The sequence below is a fragment of the Hippocampus bargibanti genome, linkage group LG20, assembly GCF_051943395.1.
Source record: "Hippocampus bargibanti isolate YZ-2025 linkage group LG20, ASM5194339v1, whole genome shotgun sequence".
NCBI lineage: Eukaryota > Metazoa > Chordata > Actinopteri > Syngnathiformes > Syngnathidae > Hippocampus > Hippocampus bargibanti.
The window spans coordinates 11,109,352-11,136,180 of NC_142753.1; the positions used below are offsets into that span (position 1 = coordinate 11,109,352).

Here is a 26,829-nt window from a genome sequence, read left to right on the forward strand (position 1 = left end):
GTCCTCACAAGACTGGTAATACAAACACACACACATTCACAGGTAGCTGTGACCACTCGGTTCGGTGCTGTCACGTTCAGTCTTCTTGTTGCTGTACAAAGACTTTTGATGGATAGTAATAATTCATAACATATTTCATCAATCTTTTGGCCTGGAGGATGGTTGAATAATTCTAATAATAATAATAATAATAACAATGCTGTATTGATAATAATACGTAAACAAAGGTGTATTTTAGCTGTTCAAAAACAAACAAAAAAAAGTTTTTATGTAAATATCGTTTTTCCGGGATCGTTAACCATCTGCCTGAGCATTTTTGTATATCTTTTCTTTTTTTATAATTTATCTCCCATCACACAAATACACACACAACTGGTTTTGGTCCATTTTCACTTCCGTCCCATTATTTTTGTCCATTATCAGTACATGTCCCCATATTTTTGTCATTTGTCCCAATATTGTATTTTTTTTTTTTTGTTTTACTGACCAGGTGTCACAATATTTTTTTGTCATTTCATTTTCACTTCCTGTAAGTACAGTAGAATGGGCGTGTCCAGATACTTTAATCCGTTTCAACTTCCTGTCTGAATGCTCTTATTTACTTTCACTTCCTTTCACTGCATTTTTTTTTGTCCATATTGACTCCATTTCTTGTCCGATTCAGTCCAAAAGTCCAATTACATTTCCGAATTTTCTACTTCCTGTCCCGATATTTTATTAACACACACACACACACACACAACTGCGCACCCGTGTATTGCAATACTATCAATAAATCACATGGCTCTCCAATTATTTTTTTTTAATCAATTGTTTTTAGCCATCAGTTGCCGCCCTAATCGTCAACGTTTTTGCATGACTTTCATTTACCTGCAGAGGAGAGGAGGAGGGACACGTTTGGACTTGAGGGCTGGTGTGGGTGGTGCTTTTTATCTTCGAGATTGTAACCACGTCAGTGCGACTGGACTCGTAGCTTCTTATACTCAGTACTGTAGATAAAAGAAACATGCATGGGAGGCAAAACTATATTAGTGTGTGTGAATGTGAGAGTGTGTGTGTGAGAGATCGTCGATTGTATGTTAAACTTTTCGCAGTTCTCACGCGCTTCCACAAACAGCTGACATTTGGTTCACTGTTGTAATTGTGTGTGTAAATTAGAGAGAAGGATGTGTGAGAGGTGTGCTTTTAAGAGAGACAAATATTTGAGAAAAGTATGAGAGTGAAATGTAGAAGTTTGTGTATGAGTGACGTTGTAGCCACCGGGCGAGAGAGATGTGAGTGATGTGTGACACTGACAGAGAAAATCGTGTGAGAGTAAATGTATGATATGTTCATGTGTGACAAATGATACATGAGAGACAGGCGTGTGTCAGAGAAAGGTGTGTAAAACAAGCATTTGAAACGTATGAGAGTAAGAGAGTTGTATGTGTGAGATTTGAGTATCATCTCAATTTGGTGTGTGTTTGTTAGACAGTGATTTGCATGTAACACACAAGTGTGTGAAAACTTATGCGTGAGAGTAAGAGAAATGTGTGTGTGAGAGATGTATCATCTCAATTTGGTGTGTGTGTGTGTGATGAGAGATATTTGTGTGTAACACACAAGCATGTAAAAAGTTATGTGTGAGAGTAAGATCAATTTCTATGTGTGAGATGTGAGTCTCATCTCAATTTGGTGTGTGTGTGTGTGTATGTTAGAGAGGTTTGTGTGTAACACACAAACGTGTGAGAGTATGGAGATTTGTATGTGTAAATTGTGTCTCAGCTCAATTGGGTGAGTGTGTATGTGAGAGCACCTCAATTGTACCCGCCACTTCCAAGTGTGTACACACGCACAGACCTCAACTGCAATTGTGTGTGTGTGTGCGTGTGTGTTTCACAATTCAAAACAGCGCGCACCGAGTGTGCGCACGTGCGTTAGCTTGCTCACAACCGAATGTCTCTCTCACGCGCACATGGCGAGCGTGTCCGTCAACACGCCACTTCCGCACAGGCAGGGGTGACGTCAACACGTGTTTGTCTTTTCTAAAGTCTCAAATGGTGTGTGTTTATAGCCCAGCTTGTGCGCGAGGCCGTCGGAGGCTGACACGACTTGTACGTTTTTTGCTGTTCTCTCATTCCTGTTTTTTATACATTTGCATTTTTTTAAAGGATGAGTTCTTCGAGTCATTTGGCTGCGTTAGTGTGCGAGGTGGGGGCGTGCTTCACTGACGCCCTGTCACTAATCTGCCTCCCTGTTCCAAAATAAAAGACCTGATTGGCTTTAAAACAACAATTTCTTCCTCTTTCCTTTGGTTACACAGAGATTTCTGTGAAATAAGAGAACGCGGTGGACATGTGACATCAATTTTGATGTTGAAATTTGGCCTTTCATGTTGAATTGACATCAGATGCCCGTTGGCACTTTTCACTTCCGGTTGGATCGATGAAAAGGTTTCTTCAGCCGTCATCTGTACTTCTTTGTACTTCTTTCTTCCGGTTGGAGTATTTTTGATCCATTTCAAATTCCTGCAAGTTTGGTGGCTTCTTGCTTCAATGCTTTTGCCCATGATTATTCCCTCTAACGTTAATTATTGTACATATCCACTTTCTGTCTAAATATTTCCGGGCATTTTGACCTCCTGCGGTTGTAATGGCCACCAAAACAAATCGCCCATTTTCACCTTTTGCCCCAATAGTTTTTGAGCATTCTTTCTTGCTATCACAATAGTACTTCGTCTCTATGTGGAATTCAAGCTCATATCCAGCTGCCAAATGTAACCGGAGGTCATTTCTCGAATACTGGCATCATTTAAAATATATCTATCAGCATACTATTGATTTTGGGGTGATGTTACAATAATAAATGGGAGCAGATAACAGTAAGCACGCCATCTAGTGGTCGATTGTAGACCTGCATTTAAATCAACGCCTCATTCGGGAATCAATGTGACAAGACGTGCGTTTATGATTTTTGTCTTGAAATTAACATCCACGTCGGAACGCAGTTAATAAAATATGAGCAAAATCAACATTTGATATACTTTTCTTGTTAATGTTATGCTTTTGTGGTTTATTTTATAGATTTTAAAACCGATTGTCGCTGGTGTTAATCGTCTCTGCTGCTTCCCTGATTGGCTGCCACGTCAGTCACGTGACGTGATCATCAGTCATCGCCAATCAAGCAATCACTCAATACAACCAGGAACTTTTTGCCAAGCAGTGCGGACACCGTTTAATTGCTCTTTAATCCATCGGTGAAGACATGGAGGAAGACTTAAGCCAAGCATTTGGTAAAAAAAAACTTGAGTTATCGCTTATTAGTTAATTTATTAGCATTATTAACTCAGTCATTGCTCATTGGCTAGCGAGTTACTTTGACTGGCTTCGTAATTTCTTTAACACTTTGTTAAAAGAAAAAGAAAAAGTTTTGAATTATTTTCCTCCCGGGGCTCCAAAAAAAGCCCCCGGGTGGACGGTTTGAAATAGCCAAAAAGTATCTCATTAACTCGGCGACCTTGTCATAAGAGTCGGGGTGGGTGGAGGCTGCAGCACACGGTGCAAGTGCATGCTAGCTCGCTCGACCGTTCTAATAATTAACACTCATGTGGACACAGGGGACATTTTTAATTAATTAAATCGTTAATTGCTTTCTTACTATATATTAAGAAATGTTGTATCAGATTTTAGTCAACACGTCCCATGAAGTTCACCAAATGTTCTCGTAACGTTATTGAACACTTAATAAGACCGAAAGCCTAATCAATGAAATCAATGGCAATATAGGAAGTTTGACGTAAGAGTAAATAAAGACATTTAGAAAAGGATAACATTTTCGAACAGTTTAGCTAGTTAGAATGGCAGTGAATGTCTTATGACTTATTTCATAATGATTTATGAAATACGGTAATCCGCAGACTTTTAATATTTTGATTGAAGCAACTCGTGTCGAATAATAATAATAATAATAATAAATTTGAATTTTCCCGAACACTTGTACATGAAACGAAAGTGTGGTTTGGTAAATAAAGACTAGGTTGAGTTTTATTGAGATTTTAATTACGAGAACAAACGAGATTTCATCGGGGGGGAAAACGAGATTTCCTCATAGTCGTGACAACAAAGTTAATGGACATGATTTACTCACGGAAAAGAAATATTTTATTGAAGTGGCGGTGGCGGTATATGTTTGATTTTAGTCGAAAGGGAAGAATGTGGTCGTAAGGTAAACAGCAAACCTGGAGAGATATTTCCTAGTTCACCGTCGTGACAAATTAGTGAAAAGTTTGGTGGTGGTTGTCTATAACTTGGCACTAAATGGCCACAATGCACCAACAATAACGTTAAACCAATGCTATCTTCTCGCGATAGTCATCAATTGTTCATTTAATTTCATGTCAAGTTACATTGAGGCCAACTAAGATAACGTTTTATTGCATTTGGGGTTTTTGTTGACTTGCAAGTTTAATTAAAGTAGCTCGAAGTTTGAGCTAATTTTCGAACTCGAGTTAATAGAAATCACCTGGGCAGCCACACATGGATGCAAACTGGACCAACCAAGACTAACTCAAACAATTCGACTAAATAAAGTAAAATAGGAGAGCACGCATAATTCAAATAAACTTTAGACTCTGTTGCAATATATACATAGTTGTATGAACATGAAAATATCAGCAAAAAAGTAAAATGTTTGTCCTGACTATTACTAGAATACACTTAATACCACTTAATATTTCTGTTTTAAATTGAATTCACTGTGTTTGTTCCACTAATAATCTGGCACATGCTAAATTATAATGTGCTATATTATCAAACCAATTGTGTACTTTTATTTTTTACAAAATGGATGAAATTAAATTTCATTTTAATGTATTCACGTCAATATGTGTTTTTTAAAGGGTTACATCTATACAAAGTAAACTTATTTTATTTACAGTTAGAATCATGATTAAATTACTAAAATGCTGAAATGGATTTTTTTTTTTTGTGCGGGGCAGTTTAATTAATGCAATAAATGTGACCGGATGTTAATTCCAGGCTGTCAGAGTCTCTTCTGTGAGGAGTTGGAATTTAAAGACATTGAGGAGACTAAGGAAACCTGTGAAGCGGACGAAGTAAAAGATGACAAAGATGGAGAGAAGCAAGATGAAGCAAGCCAGGGAGCACCACAGGAAGAGGAGAACTCCCAAAAAGTAAACAAAGTAAAGAATGGAAGTCTCAAGCAGAAGCAGAAGAAGCGAAAAAGGACTCGAACCAAGAAGGTCAACGACCACCCAGAGAACTTAAAAGAACAGAACCGCATATTCAAGGACAAACCCAAAGCGCTGCTGATGAGCCCCGAGGCGAATCCGACTGTAACTGAGCTCCCCGCCGGACTCCTAACCACCTGTGACCTGTCCACGCCTGTCTATCTCAGCTGCGCCGGTTCAGGTCTTGACGGACCCCCTGCGCCCGTACCCATGGCGCAAATGTCTCAGAATCCCAGCCCTGTTCACGTTGCCCCGACCAAGAGGCCAAGCAGCCAATCTTTACCACAATCTCTGTCCCAACAATCTCTGGAACCACACGAGGTGACCAAAAACAGATTTAGAAATTCAACGTTAACACAGAAAGTAGCCATTTTAACATATCGGCCATTTTAACATATCAGTAGACCCTTCAAAAACATTTCCGGAAGCCAACAAACATGCGGATCAAACCTCTAAAGATGGAGGACACTGATTCGCTGTGGCGACCCCGTGAAGGGAAAAGCCGAAAGGAAAAGAATAAGAAGATGCAAAAATTTGTACATTTATGCCTCAAAGTGGCTTTCTTTGTATCATTTTTTTAATGTCGATTTTGCTTCAAACTTGAATTTGTCAACATGAAATTTGCAAAGCATATTTATCATGAGCAGACAAAAAAAAAACTCTTTACTATCTGTTAGCTATCTATTAGCTAGCTAGCGTTCTAGCCGAGTTACTTCCAGGTAGAGTGAACTCTGGCGCATGTGGCTGCCGCTGCTCACCCGCAGAAAAACGTATCCTGTGACTGTAAAGTGAAAGGCGCTTAGAAATGAAATTGATTGTTATTATTATCTATTGGCTAACTAGCTGGCTGTCTATTAGCTGCCTTGCCGGCTAGCTATCTATTAGCTCGCTAGCTGGTTAGCTGGCTATCTATTGGCTATCTATTAGCTATCTAGCTGGCTGGCTGGCTATCTATTAGCTATCTGGTAGCTGGCTAGCTAGTTTTCTATCTATTTGATTTACTTCCGGGTTGAGTGAACGCTGGCGCATGTGGTTGCTCACTCAGGGAAAAACTGATCCTGTGACTGTCAAGTGACCTTGAGAGTTTTGAAAGGCGCTTACAAATGAAATGTATTATCATTTACCATATCCTAACCTACCCAAAATGGTCTTCCATTTGGTTTAAAATGGTCCTTTTTGGCTTCCTTCATGCTGTTTGAAAATTGAACCCCGTGAAATCAGCATGATATTTGCTCCATCACGAATTGGCCCACAAAAAAAACGTCTCAAAAACGCATGCTCAAAACCAGTAGTGTGCCATTTTGTGAAGAGGCAGCCATTTTAGTACCATTTGACCTTTTCCAGTGGTTCTTCAGACAAGCTAGTGAGTTAGCCAATATATTCCCTGAAACCATTTTTTTCTTTGTCATGTGAAATATGGTAAGCATATCCATCATAAGTAGACCCACTGCTATTTTCTGCTATTTTGGTGTCGTTTTGTCAATTTCCATTTGATGCATTTTGGTGTTCTGTTGTCCGTGTCAGATGGCGATAACTCAGGTGTATTCCACCCGACGCTCCATCCGCTACAGCATCCGAGGTCGAGGCCAGGCCACTAACTTCCCGCAACTTCCCCAGCTGGAGAACACAGAGAGCTACCTGATGCCACCGAAAAAGAAAACCAGGACGCTTTACAGCACCCGTGAGGCTTGCAAGCGTCATCTCTGTCGTTCATTCCAGAAATATAGAAATAAATATAAAGATAGAATCAACTTTAAAATTCTTCTTTATACATTTAAAGCTATGCATAACCTTTACCTTACACTTACCTATCTTACCTTCAAATTTCTATTCCCTCTCGTTCCCTCAGATCCTCTTCCTCCCTCCACCTCTGTATGCCCCCCCCCCCCCCACTGCCCGTCTCAGCAGGATGGGGGACAGGGCTTTCAGCTGCTCTGCCCCCAAACGCTGGAACTCACTTCCAACATTCGTAACATCGATTCTCTTCCCACCTTCAAATCCCATCTCAAAACTCACCTATTTAAAATCACATTTTCTGTGTAGCTCCCTCTCTTGTTTGTATTTATAACTGTATTTTATTTATTGTATTATATTTGTGATTGTATTTTATTTATTATAGTACCTATGCTTGTCTGTGTACTTGAGAGCTTTGAAAGGCGCTTAAAATGAAATTTATTATTATTATTCCTGTTTTGGATTTGTCTGTATGGCATGATAATGTGTCATTTATTCTTATTTTTTTTCCTTTTGAATGGCGTCTAGATCAATTGGAGCGCTTGGAGACCTTGTTCCAGGAGGATCATTACCCCGATTCGGATAAGCGAAAAGTTATCGCTGCAACAGTTGGTGTCACACCTCAGAGGATTATGGTATAGCTCTTCCCTACAATTTAGTCCTACGCTAAAAGTCTCTTCACATCAAATTTATTTTTATTCCCCTATGCTGTTGTTTTCTTGTCTGTCGCTGTTTTCCACGTCTTGCCTCGTCCAGTCCCGCACGTGTCTGTTTTGATCATTTTAATGGTTTCCTATGGGAAATTAATTTTTGGGATACACACTTTTCGCCTTACACACTCTGTCTGGGAACCAATTAAGTTCGTAAGCCAAGGTATCACTGTACTTTTTTTTGGTCAGGTGTGGTTTCAGAACCGCCGAGCCAAGTGGCGCAAAGCGGAGCGCTTGGTTTCGTCTAAAACCGAACAGCCCCAGAACAGAGCCAGGTGGAGCCCCACTGCACCCCAGGCCAACCTCACGTTACCCAACATGGCCGCCACTGCCAACAGGTGAAAGACGTGCGGAGCATGTGTTTAATGAACAAAGAACCACTATTCACGGAGTAACCCGCAACTGCTTTTCAGTAATCTCTTCTCCGGACACTTGGGCGCCTTGCTTCCAACACTTGAGCCCGTGCAACCTTTCCCGACACTCCCCACACACAACCTGCCCTCCTTCAGCCAAATGCTGCCGACCAGTCCAGGTTTCCATTCTCATCTCGGCCAGATTGTTCAAATCTGTTTACGGCTCTCACGTGGAGCCCTTAAAGGACAACCGACGCCTCCGCACAAGTTGTGTCCATCATTTGTAAAATGTCTTCAAATGACTTCTTCTGAGCGTATTTTACAAAGATTCCACCGCATATAGCTATGTTTTACCTTTTAAGACTCGCACTGAATATTCCGGAAGTCTTGTTTTCGGGTTGGTGACGATTCCCGACGTGACGTCACGGAAGGAACGCCCCTGACCGAGAAAGCGACACACAATGCATTTTGTTTTGGTACTTTGTTTGGTCTGAAAACTTGGTGTTGATGGCGAAATTAGAAGGATAAAAACATACATCACGCGATGGTGAATCGTGTGTTGCACCAAGACTACTATTTGACACAAATTCCCAGCAGACAAATCAGTCCATTTCCAACAGAGCTTGGGCGCCATCTTGTGCATTTTCTGGAGTCATGATGCCTCAAATTGATACGGAAGGACTTCTTTAATTGATTGCAAACATGTATGCTTTCCTCTTCAGAACTATTTGAATCATATTCCTAACTGGATGAGTCACAAGAAAGCATTTTCTCTGAATCTGAAGCCATTGTTTTGATTCTCAAGCAAGGCAAGACGTCCTGGCGTGACGTCATGAACAAGGGGGCGGGACCTTCTGAAACTCGCCATCTCCGAGGTCATTTTGAAGTAGCAGTTTTGGGACACTTTAAGTCATTTTTATTGGTGTTTTACATTTGACTAAAAATATCAGCCTGCCTGATTTTAGATGCTTTAAAACATTTTCTGATGTCAGTTAGGAAACCAAAAAATGGTGTCGGTTGTCCTTTAAAATGAGCCACCAATGGCTTTCATGTCGCCTTTTAATGTGCGCCTTTCATCTCCAAGGTCAATCGAGTGTGAGAGACCAGCCCGACTTCCACCCCCGCCCCATGCGCAGCCCTCCCCCCCTGAGACGAGCCTGCCTCCCTTTCCTCACCAGCGTCTCCTACAACCTCAGTACCCCGCCGCCATCGGCGCCGCTTCTCTTTGTGGAAGACCGCAATGGCCATACTCTGCAAACTGATGCCAGGTCAGCCGAATGCACATAACCTCAAACGTTAATTCGCCGGACATTCCTTGAGGCACACCTGAACCATTTACTCGTTATTAACAAAAAAGGGGGTGGAGGGTTGCTTGAAATCTTTTGAGTCAAGTGAACAGATTTGTTTTTTACTCTAATTTTCATGACAAGAAATACCAATAGTTCCGCCTACACACAAAAACAAAACATTAGCAGGCAAATGAACAATTGGAAAAATATTAATGTTTATCTAAATCATGGAGGAAAAAATATTACTAAACAAAATATATATTTTACATATTGTGACTGTGTTTGTAAAAGTTTTTTGGGGCCACGTTTCTAACAAAGGTGGAAGTGAATGTGATATTTTAAAAATCATTTTGACAGCGTTAATCGTAACCTAGCCTTAATAATTGGAATTTAGAAATTGAAAAGTTGTTTGATTGATCTTAAAATACAATTTTGACCTCATTCTAATTTTTATAAAACCGATTATACATTTTTTTTTAAATTGGTGATTTAAAGTGGTAGTTTTGTTTTACACAAAAAAGAACAAATATGCAATAAAATATGGACAATTTTGCAAATTTGACATGTTAAAATACAAAAATGACCTAATTCTAATAGTTAGAAAATTGATTATATCTTTTGAAATAGGTGATTTCAAAGGGTATTTCTGTATTACACAACATAAAAAGAACAAATATGTAATACAATATGGACAATTTTGAAAAATTGACATATGTATTAAAATACAAATTGGACCTCATTGTAATACTGTATTTACAAAACCGATTGTATTTTTTTAATTGGTGATTTAAAAAGGTAGTTATGTATTACACAACAAAAAAGAACAAATATGAAATACAATATTGACAATTCAGAAAATTTGACATATGTATTAAAATACACATTTGACCTCATTTTACTATTGATAAAACTGATCATATTTTTTAAATTGGTGATTCAAAATGGTAGTTTTATATTACACAGCAAAAAAGGAACAAATATAAAATAAAATATGGACAATCTCGCCAAATTTACATCATATATGGGTTAAAATGTTAAAACAAAAAGGAAACTAAACATATATATTTGCCCAAAAAATAACATAATAACCATTACTTTTTTGTATCCAGCTGTCTATATCTGTCGACAGTATCTAGCTAGCTAGCTATTTGCTATCTATTAGCTATCTAGCTGGCTATATAGCTGGCTATCTATCAGCTATATGGCTATCTATCTAGCTATCTATTAACTCTCCATTAGGTAGCCAGCTTTCTATTTATTTGAGTTACTTCCGGGTTGAGTGAACGCTGGCGCGTGTGGCTACCGCTGTTCACCCACAGAAAAATGTATCCTGTGACCGTGAAATGACCTTTGGAGTTTTGAAATCCGCTTATAAATAAAATGTATTATTATTATTATTTCTATGTAACTGGTGAGAATATCTGCAAGACTTTTTCAGTTGTTACTTGTTTTTATTTGAAATTATATAACCCAATGCTGAATCACCATGACAGGATATGAAAATAGAAACGTGGTCCATATTTTGCCATCTCGGTCAAACCCTCGCTTTGATAATAATAATAAACTGGTGCTTTAATTTAAAAAAAAATGGAAATGTTAATGGAGCGACAAACAAAAGTTCTGTTATCGCTGTAAAGCTGTTTATTTTTTCCCCCCACATATTTAGCGATGCCGTTTCGGACTGTATGGATGACATTTGCTGCATGCTCTTGTTATCCAGCTCCCTGTTTGACTTTGGCGACAAGCTGGACTATCTCGCGCCGGGCCATCAGGGCAACGCTCAGCTGCCCTTCCAGCTGCAGATGTTGTACCCGCCCGGACAGTCACAAGCGCTTCAGACCTCCACGTCCCTGCCCCCCCACATGGCCTACCTTGCCCCCTCCTCCTACATCGCCCCCAACCCCGACAAAATCTCCACTTCCTACTACAACTTTGGCCATGTGGGCAACTCCTCCGCGGGGCACAATTTTGTACAGTCGCAAGGCGGCGGCCCGATTCTACTGCAGCCCTCCAACCACGGTGAGTCTCTCGCACAAACTCTGTTTCTTCTCATATTCATAGTGGGTGACAATAAAGCACTGGTCAGACCTCTGGTAATATTTTTTCCTTCCATCAGGGGGCAACATTTGCCTTTTGTCCATGCGAACACAGGTTACAGCTTCAGCTGTTGTTAAAACGCTATATAAATGTATGTATTGTAGTTTGTCGCCCTCATTTAAAGCTCAGATAACCCCAGAACCATATAACTTAGGAATGAACTTTTTTTTCTGATGGAAGAAGAAAGTCGAAAGTTTCTTATTCTGCATTGAATGTTTATGTCGTCCTCAAACTCAATATTCTGTGAGTCCTGCAATTTGAGTGAAAAGGACAAAAACCCTGGCACTGGAGTGGACACATTTTTGCACTTGGTCTGGCAGTGAATGAGTTAACATAAAAAAAAAAGGAAAATGATGGCGAAATCTTTACAAATGGAAAAAGTTTAACAATATGTCATTCATTGAAGGTGCGCCATATAGTGTGGAAAATACATGAGTGATTATTTGAGGATATTTACTGTTCAAAGCAGGCTTGGTATCAATTTGCCCTGTGTTTACGTGCAGGTGGCATGACGTCCTACCAGTCGTACCCTTGGTCGAACGTATACCCCCAACCTAGCGTTCCTCAGATGGCTCCCAATTACCCGACGGGATTTCCCGCCACCCGGGACCTCCAGATCCCGTCGTCCTCGGGCAACGTGCCCGCGTGCTTCCAACGCGCACACTCGCAAGGCGGCCCCGCCGTCCTGCCGCCCGTGTCCACCCTACAACCATCCCAGCTCAGGGCTGAGAGCGCGATGGGGGCCAAGGGGGTATCAGTGGCCCCTCTGCTCCCCTCGCAGGCCACCCCCGACTCCTCTCGCGGCCCTGGGGCGCCATCTTGTGTCAAAATTGAGTATGATAGCCCCGGAATGATTCACAGCCACTTCCAAGGAGACTTCTCTCCTATTCAGTTTTGAACACACGCCTTTGTGTGTTGTATATATTCAATAATACTAATATATACTAATATATATATATATATATATATATATATCGTTGTGTTGGGTTGAGCTTCGTTTTCGCAAGCTTGCAAAAATAAATGCATGTTGTTCACTTTAGATTCGCTTCAATCAAGCCTCGGGGAATTTACCTGAAGCATGACAAATGCTGACACATGCTTATTTTCTCGCGTGATATTGACATTATTACGGCTGTCAAAGGATTTGGATCAAAACTAAAATGGGTGCTTTTTCTATTCCAAATTAGTTAATTAAATAACATTAAATAAAAACACAAAAATGCAAATATAATGTGCGAGACCCCATTGAAAATAATTTAAAAAATGTAAAAAGCAAGCTAGAAAATTATTTTAAAATATAACAACTATATAAAATATTTCCAAGCAAATGGTGAATTAATTAAATTAAAATACAATAATAATTAAACAAAAGTATGAAAAAGGATGACCCCGTTAAAAAAATAATGGATTTTGTCTCATTTTTTAAAAATATATAAAATGTTTCTAAGTAATCAAAGAAGAAAAAAACGTTTTCATGCATTCGAATGAGAACAAGCAAATGGTTAATTAAATAACATTAAAAAGAATTAAATAGTAGTGTGCAAAAATCATGTGCGAGATTCCATTAAAATTAGAATATTTTTAAAAAAATAATGGATTTTGTCTCATACTAGAAAAATTATTTTAAAATATAACAAATATATAAAATGTTTTTAAGTAATCAAAGAAGAAAAAAACGTTTTCATGCATTTAAATGAGAACAAGCAAATAGTTAATTAATTAAATTAAAATATAATAATTAAAAGTATGCAGAAAGGATGACCCCATAACAAAATCATACTAGAAAAATTATTTTAAAATATATCAAATATATAAAATGTTTCTAAGTAATCAAAGAAGACAAAAAGTTTTCATGCATTCGAATGAGAACAGGCAAATGGTTAATTAAATAACATTTAAAATAATTAAATAAAAGTATGCAAAAATCATGTGCGAGATCCCATTAAAATTATAATAATTTTAGAAAAATAATGGATTTTATCCCATAAGCTAGAAATTTTAAAATATAACAACCATATAAAATATTTCCAAGTCGTCAAAGAAGATATAAAATATGTATTGACATGCCTGTCACATGCATCCGGCCGATTTCAGAAGTAAGCGGTACTTTTGAAACACGCAGTGGCATCCCGCAGGGTTTTCTTGTTTACCTTTTCACTGAAAAAAAAACAAGACACAAATTACCTAATATTCCTGTAAATCGCTCGTCTTTTTAAATTATTTTTTGGCTGCACATTTAGACAGAGAACATCAAACATTAGGGGGCGCTGCCAGTCTTGCGGCGTGCAAATAAACCTCAGGGAAAGTCACACTGCATGTATTATGTCCCACTGTACAAAAATAATATTTAAAAAAAGGATAATCTGCTATTTTTATTATTATTTTTTTTTTGCATAGAAGCGCATCTATTCGCATTTTTATTAGCACCTTCCTTCCGCCAATGCATCGATTTGTCATACCTTTTTGGGGACGCAAACAAGCAGAACTGCCAGATTTCTTCCATATTGGATAACTACTGTGTATGTGTGGCGGTAGAAGGGGGGGTGGTTGGTTGGTGCAAAGATCTTGCCACAAGCATAAATATTGAAACAAGTTTGCCTTTCTTTGGAAATCCCTGTCAATGTTGACTTAGCGTGATCAGGGTGGAATGAAGCATCCCATATACACACAGATACATTCAGGACCCTCTACCTGTATTCTATACTCTCTCTGTGCGCAGTCGAGGAAGTACAGGGAGGGCATTAGAGGGTGGGAGGAACAGACTTAATGGGAGACTGCTCAGTGTCCCGTCCTAAAGCACAAACCAAGCACGTGTCCACATTAAAATCGGGATGTGCAGATTGGACGCTTAGTACCATCATGTTCAGTGATGTATTTTGGACATATTTGTCCAACCACAATCGACACCTCCAGACAAGTTGTGTCCATAATTTGTAAAATCACTTGAAATGACTTCTAGTGAGCGTATTTCAGAAAGATTCCACGGCATATAACTATATTTTACATTTTAAGACTCGCGCTGAATATTCATGAAGTCTTGTTTTCGAGTTGGTGACGATTCCTGATGTGACGTCACTGAAGGAACGCCCCTGACCGAGAAAGCGACACACAATGCATTTTGGGTACTTTGTTTGGTCTGAAAACCTTGTGATGATCCGTGTTGATAGCGAAATTAGGAGGAAAACGCATGGTGAATCGTGTGTTGCACCAAGACTACTAGTTGATACGAGTTGACTCAAATTCCCAGCAGACAAATCAGCCCATTTCCAAGGGAGCTTGGGCGCCCTCTTCTGCTACATTGCTGTCATTGACGGCTCAAATTGATATGGGAGGACTCCTTTAGTCGATTGTAAACATTTATGCTTTCCTCTTCGGAACTATTTGAATTGATTTGTTTTGATTCTCGTGCAAGGCGAAGATGAACAAGGGGGCAGGACCTTCTGAAACTCGGCATCTCCGGGGTCATTTTGAATTCGTATTAGGACACTTTAACTCATTTTTATTGGTGTTTTGCATTTGACTAGAAATATCATGCTGCGTGTTTTGTGTATTTCAGATTATATAAAACGCTTTTCTGATATCAGTTAGGAAACCAAAAAAATGGTGACGGTTGTCCTTTAATTTTTTTGATGTAATTTTATTTAATTAACCATTTGCTTGTTCTCATTCTAACGCATGAATACTTTTTTTTCCTTCCCTCCCTCCTCCAGGACACATTCCAGGCCTGTTTTTGCCGACGTGTGTGTGTGTGTGTTGCATAACCGCACTGTATATGTGTAATTACCTTCCGTGAGCGAGCAAACAAACAAACATACAGTATGTGTTGTCTCCCCCTTCTGAGCCCAACAGGGTGGCGTCCCTGAGATGCCCCGTTTTCCAGGAACCTCCTCAGACCTTTCATCTCTGGCCAGTCGGTATATGCACACATACTCGTACTGTATATGCGTAGACATCCATGTTGATTTTGCCATATGTTCACTTGAGTAGTGTTGGACCACTTATTCTAGAGTTTCCCTACTTTGGTTTGCATCCTCACTTGCGGTGTGTGTGTGTGTGTGTGTGTGTGTGTGTGTGTGTGTGTGTGTGTGTGTGTGTGTGTGTGTGTGTGTGTGTGTGTGTGTGTGTGTGTGTGTGTAAGGAGTGGCTAGAGTAACCCGTGCTCGGTTGGGTGGGGTGGGATTTTGGTGGTCAAAAAAAGGGCTCTCTGTTTCCTATGGATGTAACCCCATTGATGTGTATAGACTGTATACGTAAATGTATGAATGAAAGTGTTTTTTGTTTCCGATTGTGTTTGCGCCCTTAATGAGGGTCTCAGCAATGCCCAAACACCACCACGATCCAACTTTCAAACATTATTCATGATTTTTTTTTTTTTTTTTTTGTCGCCATCCATCATGTGTTTTTGCCAAGGAAAGACTTCCCAAATATATTTAGTGGAATTGACTTAAGTTTATGACGTACAAAAAAATGGAGCTCTTTCTTCTGTGATGCTAACTAACTTCCTGTGTTGTATAATTCCGTAGGTGAAGCTACACTCAGTTCTTTCCTTCAAAGACGTAAGTTTGCATACAATCTCATTGACTTTATTTTTCTATGGTCTGTTATTGCTCCACTTCTTTATCGTCAACAAAAATTCAGATGAAAAATATGACCCCCAAAAATAAGTTGACAGGTTATGAGACTTATCAGATGGCAAGTCAAGAATATGTCATGCTGCGAGGAAATCAAGAAAAATGGCAACGGAACTGAATAGCTTTAACTCAAATAGCTTTCTATCTATTTGAGTTACTTCCGGGTTGAGTGAACGCTGGCGCGTGTGGCTGCCGCTGCTCACCCGCAGAAAAAGTATCCTGTGACTGTAGGGTGTCCTTGAGAGTTTTGAAAGGCGCTTATAAATGAAATGTATTATGATTATTACTATATCTATTAGCTAGCTAGCTACCTTTCTGTCTATTTGGGTTGCTTCCGGGTTGAGTGAACGCAGGCGCGTGTGGCTTGCCACTGCTCACCCACAGAAAAACTGATCCAGTGACTGTAAAGTGACCTTGAGAGTTTTGAAAGGTGCTTACAAATGAAATGTATTATTATTATTATTATTATTATTATTATTATAAGAGTGAATTTGTTTTTGAAGAAATTAGACAATATTTTGATCACAATATGAATGAAGTTGCAACATAACAAAAATTAAGCCATCTAATTTATCAAGACAGTGTCACTAGTGATCACAATTCACAATTTTGTGACATGGAAGTCTTACCTATTATTTTGTTTTTACCCTGCGAGGAAAAAAAAAACCAAGTGAGCAAAGGATAGACCCCTGTGGGATGCCATACATACACAAAAAAAGGCCCTCTAGACTTTTGAGGTCGGTAATCACAAAGATGATTGAAGATACAAGTGTTCACAGAGCAAATTCAAAACACACGCACACACACACACACACACACACACACACACACACACACACACACACACACACACACACACACACACACACATGCAGTAATGCACAGTAAGCGGTCTGTGTGTATGTCCCCCCCCCGTGACTTCCTTCAATGTGTTTTTGGGAACGTGTGGAGAAAAGAGGAATTCATATTGGTGTTTATTTGGCGCCCTTACCCCAGTTGCTCCTGTACCCCCTGACACACACACCCATATACCTGTCCATTCGAGGTGTTTGCCTTTCCCCAACCACCGTTTTAGGTCCTCCCAGTGCAGGTATTTTCTTCTTCTCGGGCCCAAACATGGCGAACTAAAAGAAAGTGTGTGTGGTGATGGAAGGGTGAGGGCGAAGGGGCGAAAGGGGGGGTGCGCCGAGTGCACGTGAAGTACTTGCATTGATAACCTGCAGCTCACAGTCCCTCAGTCTCACTCTGACTTTGACCAGGAGCTCCCCGGGTGCGTACTTCTGCACGTCTCAATTTCCAACGTCGCCTTTGACTTGCCGTCATGACGCCCACGCCGCCGCTGCTCCTGGCGCTCATGCTGATGCTAACGGGTGGGCAGGCCACCGTGGACCGCCGCACGGCCGCCGCCATGGGTGAGTAACGAGAATTATGATCGATGCAGCTCATTTTGGATTTTTTTTTAATGGAGATTTTTTGTGGTAAAATTAGTGCATGTTTTTACATGGAAATCATTGATTCTAGTACTGTTGGTTTTTAAATCTTAATTTTGTCTCTTTGTACAAACATAGTTGCTTTTCACTTATTTTTTTTCTATTTCGAACACATTTTAGATCAGGTCTGTCAAAATCATTTCACATGGTCGGCCACATATAGCCGCAATAGATGTCAAGTGGGCCCGACCATTAAAATTAGACCATACATGCTATAAATAACCAAATATCATTCATTCAATACCAAAACTTGTTGAAAACACACCAAGCACAAATGTTTCCCACGCATCTCTGTAAAAAAAAAATATGACGTGGTCCATTTTTCATTTAACATTCTACACTCATCTACTTTTCTGTTTGGATAATGACATTTTAGCTAATAAGGGTGTTGAAAAACACCGCTGTTCTCTTCTGTTGATTGAACCACTATTGGACAATCATTGAATTTCATCTAATTTAAAATATGAATTCCATGTCGTTTTTGCATTTTTTTTCCACTTTTAAATCATCCTGCGGGCCTGATCAAACCTCCTTAGGGTTCGGTTCCGGCCCGCGGGCCGTAGGTTTGACACCCCTGCTTTAGATCATTTTTTTTAATTAAAAAACAGTTTATTGATTTATTTTCTACTATACAATACAATCCCTATTGTATATAGCGCTGAAGCTGTAACAAAGTGCTTAACATGGACAACTATCCTATACAGGAAATAAAGCAGTCACAAAGATAGTAGAAGACACCAGGGAGTAAAATTAAATACAGTACTGAATACGTACTAATTCAGAATTTCTGTACATATTTTTTTTCCATAGCTTTATCTGTTCTGTCCGTATTTATTTGTATTCTAATTTTTGAAAAATCCAATTTTTTTTAGTCTGAAAGTACGCAGTAGTCAGTTTTTTTTTGCGTATTCTATCATTGTTACTACAATGATACAATAGGCAAACAAATATTGCTCGTATGTTATGGCTTTGATTAAAAAGCTTTTTATTTCAAATTACAACCACGCATGATTCAGTTTATTCACCAGAGTTTCCGCTATTTCTGTCAATTTGTAGTCAATTTACGGCTTTCCCAAGATGTGTTCTAAATGTCCACCATTTTGTTGCAAGCAAACCTGTACTCGTGTGACAAAGTTGTCAATCACTTTTACACACTCCTCTTTCGGGAGGGTCACCCAAAAAGATGCGTCCTACTCAGTCCCTTTATACTAAAAATACATGTGCCGTCGTGTAACCATCTTTGTCACTGTCCACCCCGCGAGCAGCGGCAGGGCTTTGCAAGACGCGTCCCACCGACCTGGTGTTCATCGTGGACAGCAGCCGCAGCGTCCGCCCCTCCGAATTCGAGCAGGTCAAAGTCTTCCTTGCCAAGGTCATCGAGGGTCTGGATGTGGGACCTAACGCCACCAGAGTGGGCGTGGTCAACTACGCCAGCCGAGTCAAGAATGAGGCATGTAGACTCACCTCACACTTCAAATTCAAAAATAAATAAACCGAAATATCTAACTTCGATTTGTCTGGTTTTGGGCTTTTAGGTATCGTTGAAGACCCACCGCACTAAGGCCGCCCTGATTAAGGCGGTCACTAAAGTGGAGCCCCTGTCCACGGGCACCATGACTGGTCTGGCCATCCAGTTTGCCCTCAACGTGGCCTTCAGTGAGAATGAGGGCGCCCGCGCCAAGTCTCCTGATATCAGCAAGGTAACAAGCCCAAACAACAACGTCTAAGCAACTAAGATAACATTATATATTGTATTATAATAACGATATTATAAGAAAAAATAATTTGCCATAGGAAACCATTAAATTGAGAATAATCCGTTCCCAGGTCCCCATAAAACATAATTTTCTAAGTTTCTAAGCCTTAAAACTAAACAAAATATACCTTATTTTACGTATAATAAATGTGTTATGGTATTCTAATGAAAGAAATAAACTGTACTGTATAATAAAGTCTTTTTATTGACCTTTGTGATGGTCGTTGATGGCTTGATGGAATGGAGTGGCCGGTTTCAGCATTAAACACTTGACGAAGAACGTAGCCTTCTTCTTTCACAACCTTGAGGAATGTAGATGCTTTCTCTGCGATAATTTTACCTAGTTCCTCATCAATTGTGTTCTGTTTAGCTGGGTTGATAGCTTTTTGCATCAAGTGTACAGATAGCTTGTGCGGGTTATTTGTGGAGCCTGATTGATGGGAATTTTAACCTTGCAGTCTACACTCTGCCTTTGAACTATCAAAGTTGAAACGAGTCCAAATTTCACTGTTTTCTCTCCATTTTCTCACTCACTCTCTCTCTGTCGTCTGCCTGTCTCTTTAATGTTTAAACCATTTAACGTTCGTAAACCGAAAAGTTCGTAAATCGAGGTATCACTGTATATTGTACGCTAAACGAGTGAACGCTGGCGCGAATGGCTGCCACTGCTCACCCGCACAAAAAAATTACGTGACTGTAAAGTGTCCTTGAGAGTATTGAAAGGCGCTTAGAAATGAAATGTATTATTATTATTATTATTATTATTTAGTTGCGTAAGTGTGCACACCCACACAATTGGAAGTGACTCTGATTCCCCCCTCAAATCAAGTTCCGATGGAGGCATGTCATTGTTCTGGCAGGTGGCTATCATCGTGACGGACGGCCGCCCCCAGGACAACGTGAAGGACGTGGCCCAGCGGGCGCGCGACGCCGGCATCGAGATTTTCGCCATCGGCGTGGGGCGCGTGGACATGAGCACGCTGAAACAGATGGCCAGCGAGCCGCTGGACGATCACGTGGACTACGTGGAGAGCTACAGCGTCATTGAGAAGCTCACCAAGAAGTTCCAGGAGGCTTTCTGTGGTAAGATGTACAAGAAGTTTTTTTTTTTTTTTAAGAAATCCTAATGCTAGCTGTTTTGCGAAAGGTAAGGTGTTTAGGGCTATTGCCTCTTTGTGCTGCTTATCTCGTGCCTGATAGTTCCCTTTACCTACCTGTCTACCTACTTAATAGGACTGAACAACTGCTTGAATTCAAAGCGACATTTGCAATGTACACTATTCGATTGTGACTAACCTGAAAAATCTGTCAAAAAAAAAACGGATAGAATGATCTTTAAAAAATCTATTTGGAGCCAGTGAAGAGAAGCCATAATTGGGGGTGATGTTCTCCCTCTTAAAAGCACCCTGTTAGGAGGTCAGCAGCAGTAGTTTGGACCAACTGGAAACAGCTGATGGAGGACTCGGTGACATTTGAATTCATTGAATTGTTCAGCCCTAGGAGCTACATACTGTAGTTGTACACCAACCTACTTAGTACATTATCTTCCCCTCACCTCTACATTGAATGACAACCGACACCATTTTTTGGTTTCCTAACTGACATCAGAAAAACGTTTTATAGCATCTAAAATAGCCAAAACAGGCAGGCTGATATTTTTAGTCAAATGCAAAACACCAATAAAAATGACTTAAAGTGTCCCAAAACTACTTCAAAATGATGCTGAAAATGGCGAGTTTCAGAAGGTCCCGCCCACTTTTTGTGACGTCACACCAGGATGTCTTTGCCTTGCTCTAGAATCAAAACAATGGCTTCAGATTGGGAGAAGATGATTTCTTGTTACTCATCCACTTATGAATAGGATTCAAATAGTTCTGAAGAGGAAAGCATAAATGTGTGCAATCGATTAAAGAAGTCCGCCCATATTAATTTGAGCCATCAGGACTCCAATGTAGCGTCCCAGAAAATGCACAAGATGGCGCCCAAGCTCCGTTGGAAATGGGCTGATTTGTCTGCTGGGAATTTGTGTCAACTAGTATCAAATAGTAGTCTTGGTGCAACACAACAATTTACCATCGGGTTATTTATGTTTTTTCCCTCTAATTTCGCCATCAACACGAAGTTTTCAAACCAAACAAAGTACCCAAAATGCATTGTGTGTCGCTTTCTCAGTTTTCCCTCCGTGACGTCACGTCAGGCATCGTCACCAACTCAAAAACAAGACTTCCTGAATATTCAGCACAAGTCTTAAAACGTAAAATATAGCTATATATGCCGTGGAATCTTTGTAAAATACGCTCCAAAGTCATTTGAAGTGATTTTATACAAATTATGGACACAACTTGTCCGGAGGCGTCGGTTGTCCTTTAACGGTTCCCCAACTCCTCCCACTACATGTTACTGAATATCAAAAGGACGACGTCGTTGTTTTAATTCCTTTCCCATTTTAAGGATCCACTGCATTCAAATCTTACAGCGGATCATTAAAATCCCACCAACTGACATAGATCTTGTTTGTCCTCCCTCCCTCCATTCCTAACCCCCCGCCCCCTTTTTCCGCGTACAAAACCCTGCACACAAACACAAACACACACACAGTGTCGGATTTGTGTGCCACCGGGGATCACGACTGCGAGCAGGTATGCCTCAGCTCCCCGGGATCGTACAAGTGCGCCTGCAAGGAAGGCTTTACCCTGATGGACGATGGCCGCAGCTGCAGTGGTGAGTGCCGGCGAATGCGCGCTAACTATGCTAAGCCCGCCGGACATTTACAAAACAGCTTTCCCCATATGGTTGCTTTAGCGTACCAAAAGCTACGAAGCTAATGTGTGCACGTTTGTCTTTGTATGTGGAACCAGCATGCGGCAACACTGCGACGGATGTGGTTTTCCTGATCGACGGCTCCAAGAGCGTCCGTCCCGAGAATTTTGAGCTGGTCAAGAAGTGGATCAATCAGATCGTGGACAAATTGGACGTGTCAGACAGCAAAGCGCACGTCGGCCTCGTGCAGTACTCCAGTCTCGTCCGACAGGTAAAACGACAGAAAGGAGATTAAATGCCAAATAGTGTGCATAAAATTTGAATAATAATAATAATAATAATAATTCCATCAGCAGTAAGGGGGGTGGTTTAACAAAGAGACAGGCAGACCACAGTGAGTTTCAACTTTGATAAAGTTTAAAGGCAGAGTGTAGACTGCAAGGTTAAACTATCCCATCAATCAGGCTCCACAAACAACCCGCACAAGCCATCTGTACACTTGATGCAAAAAGCTATCAAGCCAGCTAAACAGAACGCAATTGATGAGGAACTAGATAAAATTATCGCAGACAAAGCACCTCCAAGGGATCATTCCTCAAGATGGTGGAAGAAGAAGGTTATGTTCCTCAAGTGTTTAATGCTGATGAAACCGGCCACTCCATTCCATCAAGCCATCAACGAACATCACACAGGTAAATAAAACGACTTTATTATAAAGTACAGTTTATTTCTTTAATTATAATACCATAGCACATTTATTATAGATAAAATAAGGTAGATTTTGTGTAGTTTTAAGGCTTAGAAAATTACAAAGTAGAAAAGTATTTTTTATGGGGACCTGGGAATGAACGGATTATTCTCATTTTAATGGTTTTCTATGGGAAATCATTTTTTGGGATACACACTTTTCGCCTTACACACTCTGTCTTGGAACCAATTAAGTTTGTAAGCCAAGGTATCACTTTACTTCAATATTGAAAATATTTTTACACATTTATCCATTTTAAGTCGGAATTGTAATTTTTGTATTTTTTTTCCCTTAAAGAAAAGAACAAATATGATGATTATTATTACATATATGAAACCCAGTGGACACATTTTTGCACATGGTCTGGTAGTGAATGAGTTAAAACCCTGCGTCTCTTTGACATCAGGAATTCCCGCTTGGCCGCCACAACAACAAGAAGGACCTGAAGGAGGCGGTGAAGAAGATGGCCTACATGGAGAGAGGGACTATGACCGGCCAAGCCTTGCGCTACCTGACCGACAAGAGCTTCAGCGCGGGTCACGGCGCCCGACCCGGCGTCTCCAAAGTAGGCATCGTCTTCACGGACGGACGCAGCCAGGACTACATTGGTGACGCCGCCAAGAAGGCCAAGGAAATGGGTGAGCGTGAGAAATAATTGGATTGGATTCGCCTTTATTAGTCTTGCATTTCCAAGTGATTAAAGGGGAAAGGAAAGGAAGAAGTAACAAAACAAAATATAGGAGCTGCTGTAAAGGCAGCCACTCTTTGTGACAACACAAACACACAGAATAGTCATTCAATTCCAAGCACTTTTTGTAACATTTGTTGTTGATGAAAGAGGAGAGGATCAAAGCGTCCTTTTCACCAATGAATCGGCGACATCATGGTAAAATGTGCACATCTACTATAAGCTAAATGTTGAAAAACAAACACAAAGCTGTAGCATCCATTGACAAAAAAGAGATTGTTTCACATTTCCTGTCCCACGTAAATCCGCTTCAATTCCAAGCCGCGACAGTTCCACATCGGAGGCCAAGGAAATGGGTGAGCGTGGGAAATAATTGGATTAGCCTTTATTAGTCTTGCAGTGGAGAAATTTACATTTCAAAGTGATCAAAGGGGAAAGGAAAGGAAGAAGTAGAAAAACAAAATACAGGAGCTTCTGTCAAGGCAGCCACACTGGCGGCGCCATCTTGAAGTCAAAAGAACAAAAATACTAAATAACCAATAATGTGACAACACAAAGACACATACAGTCATTCAATTCCAAGCACTTTTTGTAACATTTTTGTTGTTGATGAAAGAGGAGAGGATCAAAGCGTCCTTTTCACCAAAGGATCGGCGACGTCATGGTGAAATGTATACGTCTGCTATAAGCTAAATGTTGAAAAACAAACACGAAGCTGTAGCATCCATTGACAAAGAGATTGTCTCATATTTCCTATCCCACATAAATACGCTTCAATTCCAAGCCGCGCTCTGCAAACAATTGATTTATGTATGAAAACGCTTTGTGTTTTTTTGGCGTCAGGCTTCAAGATGTACGCAGTGGGAGTGGGCAACGCGGTCGAGGACGAGCTAAAGGAGATCGCTTCGGAGCCTAAGGGCGAACATTACTTCTACACGGCAGACTTCAAGGCCATGACGCAAATCGCCAAGAAGCTACAGATTAACATCTGCCACGGTGCGCCTCACTTCACATGTACTAAGACGACATATCATCTCATTTTTCTCATTTTCTGTGACCGACAGAGGATGACCCGTGCGAGTGTGACTCTCTGGTTAAGTTCCAGAAGAAAGTAGAAGAAGCTCTGCAAGTACTAACAAAGAAAAATATCCTTGATCGCAAAATAGAAAGTCAGCCATTTTGATTGCGAGTGGTAGGTCCTTGAAAGACGGCATGCGTTAAAAAAAAAAAAACAGCTTTCATTGTTGTTATTGACCTTAACACGTGTCTTACTTGAAAATATGTCCAAGAGGATCGCTCTGCTGGAAAACAAAATTGTCTGAGGTCACCTAGTTACCCATAAAACCCGCAGACCACCCCCCACCGGTTGCCATGGAAACTGTGCCTTTTGTAAATACAAGTCTTCCCTCATAGGGAAACCACAGATGCCCCCCAGCCACCCAAAGAGTAGCACTTTCACTTCAAAAAAAAAAGAAAAGAATCTGTCCCATTCGTTACCCTCTATTGTTCTTGTATGTAAAATATTTAAAATACAAGAAAACAAAGAGAAAGATTTGTATAATAAGGGTACGACCATGGTGTTCATTTTCCTAAATAAAAGTAATTTAGGAAGTAAATTAAATATTGTGATTCTTCCCTTCCCTGTCATCATTATTTACACTTGAAAAAACGTGGTTGATTTCCATTTTTTAGATACGATGTTTGGAATAAGCTATTACAAAAAGAAAAACCATCAATAGATCTTCATTTGAATATAACAAACAGTATCAAAATGCTATGGACAAACTTATTAGAAGTGTATTTTAAATAATGACCACAAGAGGGCGACAGTGTGGCGCCAAATAACGAAATAAACAAATGGCAACAGAGTCCTGCCAGGGTGATAACTTCAAATAAATAAAATAAATAAATAAAATCTGTTTTTTCCCCTTTGCCGTAAGCAACAGGAAGGTTGCTTTGAACGCTTGTATTGGCAGGTAAGACGTCAGGCCTGGAGGTGACGTGCACGAGGGGATTCTCGAGGGTGGCGCAAGATGACAAACGCCTGCGTGGCTTTTGTCAGCAAAGGTGAACGCATGAGAAAATGTTTGTCATTTGTTTAATTTTTGATTTGACGACAGGATGTTAGAATTGACGTTGCTATTTCAAATGTTCTCTTGTATTTTTGAACAGGATATGGTTTCCGTGGGTTTTCTCTCGCTATTGTGGCTACGCATGGTGAAGTGTTGGAACCACCTCTGCTGTCATCCTTATTTTAGGCGGGAAAAAACGGCCATGTATAGTAAGGTGTTTTTAGCCAAAAAAACACCATGTATAGTAAGGCGGCCAAAAAATAAACGTCCATTTTAAGCTAGCTAAAAAAACACCATGTATAGTAAGGCGTTTTTAGCTAGAAAAACGACCATGTATAGTAAGGCGTTTTTAGCCAAAAAAAACGACCATGCCTTACTTACACTGGACGCAGGGGTGTCAAAGTCATTTTTTTGCCACGGGCCACATTGTAGTTATGGTTTCCTCTCGAGGGCCGTTCTGAATTTGGGGAACCCATTAGAATGTTTAAATCCCTTCAAATATTACATATAGAGCACACAGAAAATTAATGAATAACTCGTTTTCAAATCTGAAGTCAAGAAGAATGACTTTTGTTGTGGTTGACATTCAAAAATATGACATTTTGGCTCAGATTTTAGCAATCATCATGGAATTTAACAAGTTTGATTTGCTTTCGCGGGCCGAAAAAAATCATGTGGCGGACCGGATTTGGCCCGCGGGCCTTGACTTTGACACCTGTGCCCTTAAGGAATGACATCAGCGCATGGAAAGGGGAGGAAGAGGAGGAGGAAGGAGAACGAGAAAATGAAAGAGGAGGGAGGGAGAAAAAGAGAGGTTGGCGTGAAACCAAACTTTGCAGGTGTCCGCCTTACAACAACAGACCAAGCGAGAGGAACTCAGTACAGAACGAGCAGGATCTTGAGTCAATGGGGACTCAAAACAAGCCGAGAATGACAAACAAACACACGCAGACGTTACTAAAACTTAAAAACAAGCAACGTGACCTCAAAATTGCCCAACAGATGGCGAGCCAATTACATTTGATTAGATATGACCTTTTGAAATTCTTTTTGGGAATTAGGTATCAGGGAGGAAGGTACAAAGGTAAGCCAGCTCGTAAAAAAACACGCCTTGACAATAATAGGAGAGATAACGATGTTGCAATCCACTGGGAATTTGAGTACATTTATTGAGTGTATTTATCAAGTAGCAGCACTCTAATTGAATAAAACGGAATGTTGATTTCAAAATAATGTGCCCAAGAAATCATCAGATATGCAGTGGTAAATAATCT

General features: G+C 40.2%; 2 protein-coding genes across 2 annotated transcripts; both read left to right on the top strand.

The window, feature by feature from the left end:
- The first annotated feature begins 3,243 nt into the window (after positions 1-3,243).
- nobox (NOBOX oogenesis homeobox) lies at positions 3,244-12,308 on the top strand. The gene is given in 9 exon segments (XM_088987091.1): positions 3,244-3,271; positions 5,016-5,548; positions 6,752-6,908; positions 7,490-7,596; positions 7,861-8,018; positions 8,085-8,203; positions 9,109-9,292; positions 11,034-11,332; positions 11,914-12,308. Coding segments are annotated over 9 exon segments (1,980 nt in total).
- Positions 12,309-17,300: 4,992 nt separating this feature from the next.
- On the top strand, positions 17,301-25,774 carry matn1 (matrilin 1). Its single transcript, XM_089023265.1, has 11 exons — positions 17,301-17,453; positions 18,797-18,981; positions 19,067-19,231; positions 20,148-20,370; positions 21,886-22,008; positions 22,146-22,318; positions 23,202-23,433; positions 24,327-24,479; positions 24,548-24,628; positions 24,756-25,550; positions 25,656-25,774. Exons 1-10 carry the CDS (start codon positions 17,363-17,365, stop codon positions 24,803-24,805), a joined length of 1,476 nt encoding a protein of 491 aa, XP_088879391.1. The 5' UTR covers positions 17,301-17,362; the 3' UTR covers positions 24,806-25,550; positions 25,656-25,774.
- Positions 25,775-26,829: the final 1,055 nt, after the last annotated feature.